The 12,500-nt window shown below is 41.5% G+C and overlaps 1 protein-coding gene across 1 annotated transcript in view; it reads left to right on the forward strand.

Annotated features, from left to right (window-relative positions):
* pik3c2g (phosphatidylinositol-4-phosphate 3-kinase catalytic subunit type 2 gamma) overlaps nt 1-12,500 on the forward strand; it is a gene marked incomplete at both ends in the record, with an annotated part of 58,551 nt that overhangs the window by 3,519 nt on the left and 42,532 nt on the right. The window contains 16 exons of the mRNA XM_079825282.1: nt 1-2; nt 85-227; nt 382-623; nt 767-997; nt 1,086-1,217; nt 1,394-1,701; nt 7,466-7,545; nt 7,613-7,761; nt 7,829-7,937; nt 8,012-8,123; nt 8,201-8,271; nt 10,296-10,359; nt 10,632-10,748; nt 10,820-10,850; nt 10,932-11,115; nt 12,473-12,500. The exon at nt 1-2 is cut by the window's left edge and continues 213 nt beyond it; the exon at nt 12,473-12,500 is cut by the window's right edge and continues 50 nt beyond it. Coding sequence (XP_079681408.1) covers nt 1-2; nt 85-227; nt 382-623; nt 767-997; nt 1,086-1,217; nt 1,394-1,701; nt 7,466-7,545; nt 7,613-7,761; nt 7,829-7,937; nt 8,012-8,123; nt 8,201-8,271; nt 10,296-10,359; nt 10,632-10,748; nt 10,820-10,850; nt 10,932-11,115; nt 12,473-12,500 — 2,003 coding nt within the window. The remainder of the gene's footprint in view (nt 3-84; nt 228-381; nt 624-766; nt 998-1,085; nt 1,218-1,393; nt 1,702-7,465; nt 7,546-7,612; nt 7,762-7,828; nt 7,938-8,011; nt 8,124-8,200; nt 8,272-10,295; nt 10,360-10,631; nt 10,749-10,819; nt 10,851-10,931; nt 11,116-12,472) is intronic.

The raw sequence follows: 12,500 nt of genomic DNA on the forward strand, positions 1-12,500 counted from the left end.
TCGTCAGGTTATCGTCAGGTTATCGTCAGGTTATCGTCAGGTTATCGTCAGGTTATCGTCAGGTTATCGTCAGGTTATCGTCAGGTTATCGACCGGTTATCGACCGGTTATCGAGAGGTTATCGAGAGGTTATCGTCAGGTTATCGTCAGGTTATCGAGAGGTTATCGAGAGGTTATCGAGAGGTTATCGACCGGTTATCGAGAGGTTATCGAGAGGTTATCGACAGGTTATCGTCAGGTTATCGTCAGGTTATCGTCAGGTTATCAACCGGTTATCGAGAGGTTATCGTCAGGTTATCAACCGGTTATCGACAGGTTATCGTCAGGTTATCGTCAGGTTATCGTCAGGTTATCAACCGGTTATCGTCAGGTTATCGTCAGGTTATCGTCAGGTTATCGACCGGTTATCGACCGGTTATCGAGAGGTTATCGTCAGGTTATCGTCAGGTTGTCGAGAGGTTATCGAGAGGTTATCGAGAGGTTATCGAGAGGTTATCGAGAGGTTATCGACCGGTTATCGACCGGTTATCGAGAGGTTATCGAGAGGTTATCGAGAGGTTATCGAGAGGTTATCGACAGGTTATCGTCAGGTTATCAACCGGTTATCGAGAGGTTATCGTCAGGTTATCAACCGGTTATCGACAGGTTATCGTCAGGTTATCGTCAGGTTATCGTCAGGTTATCAACCGGTTATCGACAGGTTATCGACAGGTTATCGCCCGGTTATCGTCAGGTTATCGTCAGGTTATCGTCAGGTTATCGTCAGGTTATCGTCAGGTTATCGACCGGTTATCGACCGGTTATCGACCGGCTATCGAGAGGTTATCGTCAGGTTATCGTCAGGTTATCGTCAGGTTATCGACCGGTTATCGACCGGTTATCGAGAGGTTATCGAGAGGTTATCGAGAGGTTATCGCCCGGTTATCGCCCGTTTATCGCCCGGTTATCGCCAGGTTATCGACTGGTTATCGACTGGTTATCGAGAGGTTATCGTCAGGTTATCGTCAGGTTATCGTCAGGTTATCGTCAGGTTATCGTCAGGTTATCGTCAGGTTATCTTCAGGTTATCGTCAGGTTATCGTCAGGTTATCGTCAGGTTATCGACCGGTTATCGACCGGTTATCGAGAGGTTATCGAGAGGTTATCGTCAGGTTATCGTCAGGTTATCGAGAGGTTATCGAGAGGTTATCGAGAGGTTATCGACCGGTTATCGAGAGGTTATCGAGAGGTTATCGACAGGTTATCGTCAGGTTATCGTCAGGTTATCGTCAGGTTATCAACCGGTTATCGAGAGGTTATCGTCAGGTTATCAACCGGTTATCGACAGGTTATCGTCAGGTTATCGTCAGGTTATCGTCAGGTTATCAACCGGTTATCGTCAGGTTATCGTCAGGTTATCGTCAGGTTATCGACCGGTTATCGACCGGTTATCGAGAGGTTATCGTCAGGTTATCGTCAGGTTATCGAGAGGTTATCGAGAGGTTATCGAGAGGTTATCGAGAGGTTATCGAGAGGTTATCGAGAGGTTATCGACCGGTTATCGACCGGTTATCGAGAGGTTATCGAGAGGTTATCGAGAGGTTATCGACCGGTTATCGACAGGTTATCGAGAGGTTATCGACATGTTATCGACCGGTTATCGTCAAGTTATCGACCGGTTATCGACCGGTTATCGACCGGTTATCGAGAGGTTATCGTCAGGTTATCGACCGGTTATCGAGAGGTTATCGAGAGGTTATCGACCGGTTATCGACAGGTTATCGAGAGGTTATCGACATGTTATCGACCGGTTATCGTCAGGTTATCGTCAAGTTATCGACCGGTTATCGACCGACTGGTTATCGACCGACCGGTTATCGACCGACCGGTTATTGACCTGTTATCGACCGGTTATCGACCGGTGAAAAGAAGCTGCCATTTTAGGCGTTCTAGTGTTTTCCTTACAACTACTGACAGTTTGGAAGAATAAGCCCAAATTGACTCGATTTCAAAGCCACAATCCCCTGTTCCGCTGCACATAAACGAGTGTTAAAGTCGTTTCACGAGGGAAAATGTTTATTTACTATTTATTCTTTTTTTTAATTAATTTTTTTAGGGTAATATATTTTTTACGCTTAATTTCCATGATCTAAAGAATTAAAAGATTGTCATTGGAAAGTGTGTAGGTCTACTTGCATTATTATGCTGTTATATTAGGATTATATATTCAGTGGCATAAAATAGTCTTAAAATGACAATAATATCGTTTATCGCGATTATTTCTGGGACGATATATCGCAAAACAAAAAGTAGTTATCGTGACAGGCCTACACCTCATCGCTCACAAACTTTTGAAAATGCTTATCGCATTCATAGATCAAACCTTTAAACAATTTAAATATTGCAGTGTTTATTCTCAATGATTTCTCATTATTGTGTTAATAATCTTGAATCAGAATAACTTCATCTCTTCTCCGATGATGAGGGCGGGGCCACCTGTCACTCACATGAGATCCACCAATAGCAAACCACAGCCATCCAATCAGAATCAAGCCCCGCCCTACATTAGCTCTTGTTTCTGAAGCGCTTCATTCGATATTAGTAGTGGGAAGTTCGGATCATTTTACTGACTCGGATCTTTGAATCTCGTTCAGTAAAATGAACAAATCTTTTTTCAAGCCATTTCATTCATTTCAGCAGAATCTAATTAAAATGTTGCATGCTACATTTTTAACACATTTAGTACTTTTGGAATAAAAAATAAACTATAAGCTAATGAAGCCATGGCCAAACTTTGAGAAAAGAAAAGATGAATTATTTGCTTAAGCTGGGTCTTCAGGCTATGTGTGCGGTCTGTTAGTTCACCTCACCTCCCGATCCAAATCGTTCTTTCCTTTGTCACTTCACATTTAATCACGTCTTCTCCCTGGAAAGTTTAGTTCACCTCTCGTGCCTCAGGTATGAGCCGTTAGTTCGGTCATCATGTCTGATCTGGCATGACTCGAATGAACGGCTCGAGAGATGAACTGATCTTTTCTGTTTCTGGTGACTGCATAGCCTTGCCTATGGGGCTGGGACTTGATGAACGAATGACTCAAACCCGAAGACTCGAGAGATGAACTGATCTTTTCTGTTTCTGGTGACTGCATAGCCTTGCCTATGGGGCTGGGACTTGATGAACGAATGACTCAAACCCGAAGACTCGAGAGATGAACTGATCTTTTCTGTTTCTGGTGACTGCATAGCCTTGCCTATGGGGCTGGGACTTGATGAACGAATGACTCAAACCCGAAGACTCGAGAGATGAACTGATCTTTTCTGTTTCTGGTGACTGCATAGCCTTGCCTATGGGGCTGGGACTTGATGAACGAATGACTCAAACCCGAAGACTCGAGAGATGCACTAATAATTTCTGTTTCCTGTACAGAACATATGGGATGTTGCGCATGCTCAGTCAACACAAAATGAACGAATGGCTCTCTGAGACAACCCGTTGTTCTTGAGTCATATTAAAGATTCGTTCAAAATGAACGACACATCACTACTCGATATACGGCACACTAGAGGAGAGATGGAAAGACCAGCGTGACTTCGCTCTCATGATGTAATGTGATCGTCTCACATATCCACCTTACATTATTCAAATAGTCTAGAAATGCTGAACACATCACGAGTTAACACTAGATCGATCGGTCTGTTTTCCGAAATGTGCAGAAGAAAGATTTCAAAATGGCCACCAGGTGTGAGTCAAGTCAAGTCAACTTTATTTATATAGCGCTTTTAACAATGTAGATTGTTTCAAAGCAGCTTTACAGTGTTAAACAGGAAAATAATGCAGCATAATTTTATTCAGCTGTACAGCCATTCTGGAAAAAAAAAAAAACAATGCTGATGTCATCAGTTCATTTCAATTATCATACAGTAACAGTGTGGGCTTTAGATCAATAATTCGATCAGTAATTTAGTTTAAATGGTTAATTTAGTTTATTAATTAGATTTATTTCGATGTTTAGTTGAAAAAATTTAGTGTCCCCAACTGAGCACGCCAAGCCAGAGGCAACAGTGGCAAGGAAACCAAAACCCCATCAGGTGACCTAATGGAGAAAAATAAACCTTGGGAGAAACCAGGCTCAGTCGGGGTGCCAGTTCTCCTCTGGCCAATTAACAAACAGCGTATTATTATTATTATTCTGGCAGTTTTACAGCTCGGAGGTCATAATAGATCAGAATATTTGAGGGACCGGGGGCAACATGCTGGAGACGGGTTTATTGAGGATGATGTTGATTACATAATTATTAAAGTGCAATATTCGAATGATCGGAGACAACCCGCTGGAGACGGGTTTATTGAGGATGACATATCGATTTAAGTATTATTTAATTGTAATATTCGAACAATCTGAGTCAACACGCCGGAGACGGGTTTATTGAGATGCCGTGTCGATGAGGCAGTTGCAGGGGGAGTCTAATCACGGTCTCTGCAGACCCTTCGGGGTCATGTGTTGGTCATGTGTTGGTCCTGTGTTGGTCTTCTCTGGGCGCAGGTCCACCATCTGAACTGGATACGGCCCGGATCCGGCTGACTGCAGTAAACCTCGGGATAAAACAGAGAGACTATCATTAGCGTAGATGCCATTCTTCTGATGATGTAACGAGTACATCAGGTGTTATGGGAAGTGTTCCCGGTTCCGGCTGACCTAGTTAATGCAACCTAACAATCATTTCATTGAAAAAGTGTTTTATGTGTATGCCACAGTAAAGGGATGTGTTTTTAGTCTAGATTTAAACTGACAGAGTGTGTCTGCTTCCCGAACAATGTTAGGAAGACTGTTCCAGAGTTTAGGAGCTAAATAGGAAAAGGATCGACCGCCTGCAGTTGATTTGGATATTCTCGGTATTATCAACTGGCCAGAGTTTAGAGACCGCAGTAGACGTGATGGAGTATAATATGTTAAGAGCTCGCTCAAGTATTGGGGAGCTAAACCATTTAGTGCTTTGTAAGTAATAAGTAAGATTTTAAAATGTATGCGATGTTTAATAGGCAGCCATTGCAGTGTTGACAGAACTGGGCTAATATGGTCATACTTCCTGGTTCTAGTAAGAACTTGAGCTGCTGCGTTTTGGACCAGCTGGAGTTTATTTATTAAGCGAGCAGGGCAACCACCCAGTAGAGCATTACAATAATCTAGCCTTGAGGTCATGAACGCATGAACTAACTGTTCAGCATTTTGCATTGAGAGCATGTGCCGTAATTTAGATATATTTTTAAGATGGTAGAAAGCAGTTTTACAGATGCTAGAGACGTGGCTTTCAAACGAAAGATTGGTATCAAAGAGCACACCCAGGTTCCTCACTGACGACGAGGACTTGACAGAACAGCCATCAAGTGTTAGACAGTATTCTAGGTTACTACTTGTGGAGCTTTTTTGTCCAATAATTAAAAAATAATTTTTTTCTGAATTGAGTTGCAGGAAATTACCAGTCATCCAATGTTTTATATCAGCTATGCATTCCGTTAATCTTGTGAATTGGTAAGTTTCTTCAGGGCGTGAAGAAATATAGAGCTGAGTATCGTCAGCATAACAATGAAAACTAACGCCATGCTTCCTAATGATATCTCCCAGTGGTAGCATGTACAGGGTGAAGAGTAGCGGTCCTAGCACTGAGCCTTGCGGTACTCCATACTGAACTTGCGATCGGTGTGACATATCTTCATTTACTACTACAAACTGATAACGGTCACATAGGTATGATTTAAACCATGATAATGCAATTCCACTAATACCTACATAATTTTCGAGTCTATTCAAAAGAATGTTGTGGTCGATAGTATCAAATGCAGCGCTAAGATCGAGTAACACTAATAGAGAGATACAGCCACGATCGGATGATAAGAGTAAGTCATGTGTAACTCTGATGAGAGCAGTCTCAGTGCTATGATACGGTCTAAATCCTGACTGGAAATCCTCACAGATGCCATTTCTTTCTAAAAAGGAACATAATTGTGAAGACACTGCCTTTTCAAGTATTTTTGACAGAAAGGGTAGATTTGAGATTGGTCTATAATTGACTAAATCTGTAGGATCAAGTTGCGGTTTTTTAATAAGTGGTTTAATAATAGCCAACTTAAAAGTTTTCGGTACATATCCTAATGACAAAGATGAATTAATGATATTAAGAAGAGGATCTATGACCTCTGGTAGCATCTCTTTTAATAGCTTAGTCGGTATAAGGTCGAGCATACATGTTGTTGATTTAGATGATTTAACGAGTTTAGCCAATTCTTCTTCTCCTATAGCAGTGAATGAGTGAGTGTGTGTGTGTGTGTGTGTGTTCTCCTATAGCAGTGAATGAGTGTAATTTTTCCTCAGTGACACTACAATGCTCTGTCTGATGTGATACTGATGTAGACAGCTGCATGGTTACAATTTTTTTCCTAATATTATCAATCTTACATGTGAAGAAGTTCATAAAGTCATTACTGCTGTGCTGTTTACAATCATCAGAAGTTGAAGCTTTATTTTTGGTTAATTTAGCCACTGTATCGAATAAATACCTTGGGTTGTGTTTGTTTTCTTCCAAGAGAGTTGAGAAATAAGCAGATCTAGCAGTTTTTACAGCCTTTCTGTATGTGATCATGTGCTCTTTCCACTAATTACGAAATACCTCTAATTTTGTTTTCTTCTAGCTGCGCTCCATTTTTCTGGCTGCTGTTTTAAGGGCCCGGGTGTGCTCGTTGTACCACGGCGTTGGACTATTTTCTTTAATCTTCTTTAAGCGCAGAGGAGCAACTGTGTCTAAAGTACTGGAAAAGAGAGAGTCAATAGTTTCTGTTGCAGCATCGAGTTCTTCTATACTATCTGGGATGCTGAGCAGATGATACTGATGAGGGAGATTATTTAAAAAGCAATCTTTAGTAGCGGCAGTGATTGTCCTGCCATTTTTGAAGCGAGGGGGCGGCTTTGCAACCTTAGCTAAATTAAGTATACATGATACTAAGTAATGATCTGAGATGTCATCGCTCTGCTGCAGAATTTCAACGGTATCAACATTTATTCCATGTGACAATATTAGGTCTAAAGTATGATTATGGCGATGAGTGGCTCCTGACACGTGTTGCCTAACTCCAATAGAGTTTAGTGTGTCTTTAAATGCTAATCCCAATACGTCTTTTCCATTGTCTACATGGATATTAAAATCACCAACAATTAGTACTTTATCTACGGCCAGGCCCAGTACTAACTCTGATAGAAAATTAGCAAATTCTTTGATAAAGTCTGTATTATGCCCTGGTGTGATAAAGTCTGTATTATGCCCTGGTGGCCTGTATACAGTAGCTAACACAAATGTTGAAAAGCCTTTATTGTTTGTTTTACTGCGTTCTGTATCATCATGACTTGCGTATGTAAGATTGTGTTGTTTCCAGGGCATCATCGTGCAGTGAGTTTCTGTAATGTTCATACTCTGATCGCTCTGATGTTTGCAGGACTCTTGGATCATCGAGTTAGTGGATTCAGCTCAAGGCAGCAACAGCAGAACGGCTTCACTCTGCGACTCAACATCACGGTAAGATCCACCAACCCTGTGGCGTTCGTAGAGCTCCAGTCTGAGTAACGTGTGTGTGTTCTGTCAGGCTGCTGTCAGCCGCTGGCCCCAGCCGTGGTGAGGGGCTGGTGTGGGGCCGTGTGGCCCCGGTGCAGGCGTCTCTCCTGGAGCCCGCCGAGCTGCTCTTCAGGGTGTGTGTGCCAGGGCTCTCTGCGGAGCTGCTGTACAGATGGAGACGTAAGCACTGCACACACTCTTCACATCAGCCCTGGAGCTTTGACAAACATTAGCATTGCTCTGTTAGTCAGCAGCACCGCCCAGGAGCTGATGGAGGCCGTCCTGCAGGATCATTCTGCCACAGCCAGTGGACAGCACCTGATGAAGCTCTGCGACTCGGAGGAGTTCCTCAGGAGGTAATGCCTCGTGGATCTGATGTTCTTCTGCTGCTCTGCTGGTGTGTGTTGACTGTTTGTTTCTTCTCCTCCAGTGATGAAGTCTTGGGATTACATGAACGCCTCCAGGAGTATCATAAGTCTGCTTCAGATGTTCCCGTGAGGATGGTGCTCCGGGACACCGTCGTCAAAACCCTGACGCGAGACGTATGACATGTACAGTGGCTCAGATGTCCAGACATTTGAAGAAGGTCATATTGTTATGAGATTGCATGTTTCTGTAGGAGGAAGACGACCGGCAGATGTTTGGCTTTAGTCAAGTCCTGGCGTCTGCTTCTGCTTCCAGCACGATCAGGTTTGCTTCATCTGTTCTGTGAAAGCATAAAGCCGACCAAATTACTCAATTTATCAATTTATTTTAATGTGCATTTCTCACACCTCTGCCTGCAACATTTGGTGCATTTTATTTTAAATTGAAACATCACTTTATTAATTATGTCATGATTTCCTAAACTAAAATGGATTATTGTCAGATCATCACTGAATTAATGAACAGGCAATTTCAAAATAATTTTGTTGCCCTTATTGCATTTGCAAAAGAAAAACATCAATTTTATTTGAAATATTAATGCATTAAAATGAACGACACACATATGTAAGCCCCCTCCCCAAAAGAAGAATACAGTTTCACATTTGAACTTCGTTTTGCTCCAAATGTTGCTCATACACTGCAAACAACGCTTTTCTTAATTTAGTATTTGTGTCTTATTTCTGGTCCAAATATCTAAGAATTCTTAAATCAAGATGAGGAACATGACAGAAGAGATTTGTTTCTTGTTTTCTGGAAAATCAAATCAAAATGAAGTGAGTTTTTGCTTAAAACAAGCCGAATGATCGGCCAATGGGCTTGTTTCTGTTCCAGACAAAATATAATTAGGGGTCCAGCACTGAAGGTGTGAAGGCTCCTTTTGAAGTTGTTAGTGTTCCCATTCTTCTTCTGTCTTGGAGTCTATGGCAGCCCATAGAACCGTTTGCAGGAAAGTTATGAAATTTGGCACACTCATAGAGGACCGTCTGATCTGTCACCATAGCAAATTTGTAGTCTCTAAATCAATCCCTCTAGTGCCAAAGTTGCACTCATGTTTATGCTAATTACTTTTGATCTGATCTTTCCTCTGATTCTGTGGCTCATGACGATTCGATTGCCCATTTTCCGTCATTACATTTTCCCGCCATTTTGAATTTTCCGATAAACCTACTTTTGCAAACTCCTCCTAGGCCATTGCCCCAATTTTCATGTAAATTTAACCAAATCATCTTCAGACTCTGCTGACAAAACGATATTAGATTCAAGATGATTAGTCAAACTGTTCTCGAATAACTCGCCAATCCATACCATATCCAATTTTCCCATATCAACCATTTTGGGCGTCAGCCATTTTGAATTTTGTCTATAGCACTTCGGCACCAAGCCCTGACAGTACTCAAAAAGTTTAGGGGCAGCGCCACCTTGTGGACAGAAGTTATAAAGAATTTTCCAAAAATGCTAATAACTTTTTATTAAATTTGACTATTGTCATAAAACTGGTTTTAATTGATTCCTTGGGTCATGCCAAGAACATAGATCCCAATTTTACCATATTTGGCCACACTTCCTCTTCAATATTTTAATTTCCTTTACAAACCTACTTTTTCGAACTCTTCTTAGAACCTTGGTCTGACTTTTACCAAAATCGAATCGTAACATCTTCAGACCATGACAGCAAAATGTTATTAACTTCATGTCAACAGACAAAACCGTTTCCATATACTGCAGCGGCGAAGTTGAGGCAAGATGCCAAAATGACTCTTGAGGCTGTATTTCTGCAATACTTTGACATAGTGACACCAAACTTTGCCTGTGTCATTTTGACCACACCACATCAATTTAGTAACTGCGCCACCTATTGGTCAAAAGTGATAAACCATTAAATCATATTATTAGTGACTGTATATATGATTTTTCAGCCATTTTGCCTAAAATCATCTTAAAATGCCTTTGATTGCTCATGGTTGCAGTTGGTCCAGCCATGTTGGAATGTCTTATTGGCTTCTTTGCGCTTGGCCCCGGTAATGGCTGCTCGCAGCTATATTTTCTTATAATTCTGCTTGTTTTAAGCAAAAACTTGATTTTATTTTCCAGAAAACAAGAAACAAATCTCTTCTGTCATGTTCCTCATCTTGATTTTAGAATTCTTAGATATTTGAACGGAAACAAAACAAAAATATTAAGTAAGAAAAGCATTTTCCAGTGGATGTGTTTGGGAAATGACCAGAAATACACGATTTACATATCTCACATGTCAGGTGACCGCTGCATGCTGTGATGTGTTCCTGTAGGTCGAGTCTGCAGGAGAAGCTGAGCATCTACACACAGGAAGTGAACCAGCTCATGAGCCGCCAGGTGTGTGTGTTGGACTGAATCATGACTGAAATACTTCGATACACATGAGTTTATTCTGAATGCTTTACTGAAGATGTTTTAATTCTCATCAGTTGATGGATGGACTTTAGATTCTGGTAACAGATTCAGTGAAGCTATTACTAATATTGTCATTATTCAGCTCAAGTTTTGTTCTCATCTGATCAGTGCGGTCACATCAGAAATATTTCTGGATATGAAGTTCTGTGATAACAGCTGAAGCGCTCGGTGTAATGAATGACTCTCTGTGTCAGTGTGGCGTGTGTGTGAGCGCGGTGGTGGAGAGCGTTAGCGGTGTGTGTGAGCAGCTGTGTGGCGTCACTACAGCGGATCTGGAGGAGGCCGTGGGGCGGCTCAAGCGCATCACATGGGTACGCATCGCTCTTACTAAAGGAGTTTCATTCCCAGGAATCCTCATTAAATATAACCTTCCTCTCCCTAGACTCCAGCCGAAGTGAGGGACTGTGAAGCCGGTGAGTGTTTTGAAGAAGTGACGCACACATGCTGTTGGATCTCCTGCGTGTGTGTGTGTGTGTAACGGCTCTGTGTTTCAGCTGTACTCGCGCTCCATCGAGCTCTGCTGAAGCTGCTCCACATTTTCTTCACGAACTTTGACCTGGACTTCAGAGGACCGGAGGCCGAGCCTGAGCCGCTGGGGTCAGACGTCCAGCTCAACCGCTGTGTGCTGCAGCTCAACCTGACCCGTGTGTACAGACTGCAGCCCGCCTGGACCAACGGGTACACACACACACACACACACACACACACACACATTACTTCAGCACTTCTGAGTCGATAACACTTGCTATCGCTTGGTAGAGGTAACTTGAGTATTGGTAACTGAGTTTTACGAGTTAAAGAAATGAAAGATTTAAGGACAGTCTTGTTCTTCTAGTAATCACAATAACGGTGTAATATCTAGATAACCCTAAACCCCTTACATTACCCAGAGCTGTAAAATAAACTGTTCACATTACTAGAAAAATATGTGGAAACGGATTGCCTTACAATTTCGAGTAAAACTTTCTTGAGAAATTTAAGTTGTTAATACAAACAAAAAGTGTTGGGACAACAATGCGGCTCAAACTCAACTGAATGAAGTTCTCTTTAATACACAGAGAACCAGAGGTGGACAGTAACTAAGTACATTTACTTGAGTGCTGTACTTAAGGACACTTTTTGAGTATCTGTACTTTCCTTGAGTAGTATTTTTTCTGGAAACGTATGACTTTTACTTCAATACATTTGAAAGACAAATATCGTGCTTTTTACTCCACTACATTTCTATCAAGGCCCTCGAAGTAGAAAGTCGTAGCCGCTTTGAAAGTCAGTGGATGATTTGTTTTTCTTCTTTAAAACTTGAATCGTTTTTTTTGTTTTTTTGCAGACAGCCTATCAGTAATCAGTAATCACACATGAATTCAATGATTTCCAAGTATTTTTGGAACATTTATCAATTGATGGCAAAATAGAAGGCGGCAGTTCCCAGACGCAGTGCAACCATGGCCATACTGAAAAGATAAAATTCAGAAGCGCAGACGTGGATAAGTCGAAAAAGTGTGACGACACGAAAGTGCACAGAAAGCTGCCTCTCAGACGAAAAACGCAGTTGGGCTAATAATATTAACTGAAGTCCTTTCAGAAATATGTTTTTACATAATCCTGTCAAATAAACACAATGTAGAAACCTTTCTTTTCTAGTATGATTTTGACTTTGATAAGAGCTTTGTAACTTTTAAGCAAGTATGTAAATGAGTTGAAGGTATGCTAGCATGTCAGATGGAGCAGGACTGACTGAAACCCCCATGATGGAGCAGTGCATTCATACAACAATGCAACAATAATAGAATAATGCGTTTACTTTTACTTTTGATACTTAAGTACTTTTAAAAGCAAGTACTTCTGTGCTTTTACTTAAGTAAAAATCTATCTTTACAACTTGTAATGGAGTAATATTTAACCAATAGTACTTTTACTTTTACTCAAGTAATGGAGTTGTGTAGTTTGTCCACCTCTGCAGAGAACATTAATGAAGGACAGTGTGTTTCAGGTACGATCACTTCAGCGTGAGCTGCGCTCTCACACACTCCGGCAGGAACCTGAGCGAAGCGGTGCTGTCAGAG

This window comes from Gobio gobio (genome assembly GCF_949357685.1).
Source record: "Gobio gobio genome assembly, chromosome: 9".
Classification (NCBI taxonomy): Eukaryota; Metazoa; Chordata; class Actinopteri; order Cypriniformes; family Gobionidae; genus Gobio; species Gobio gobio.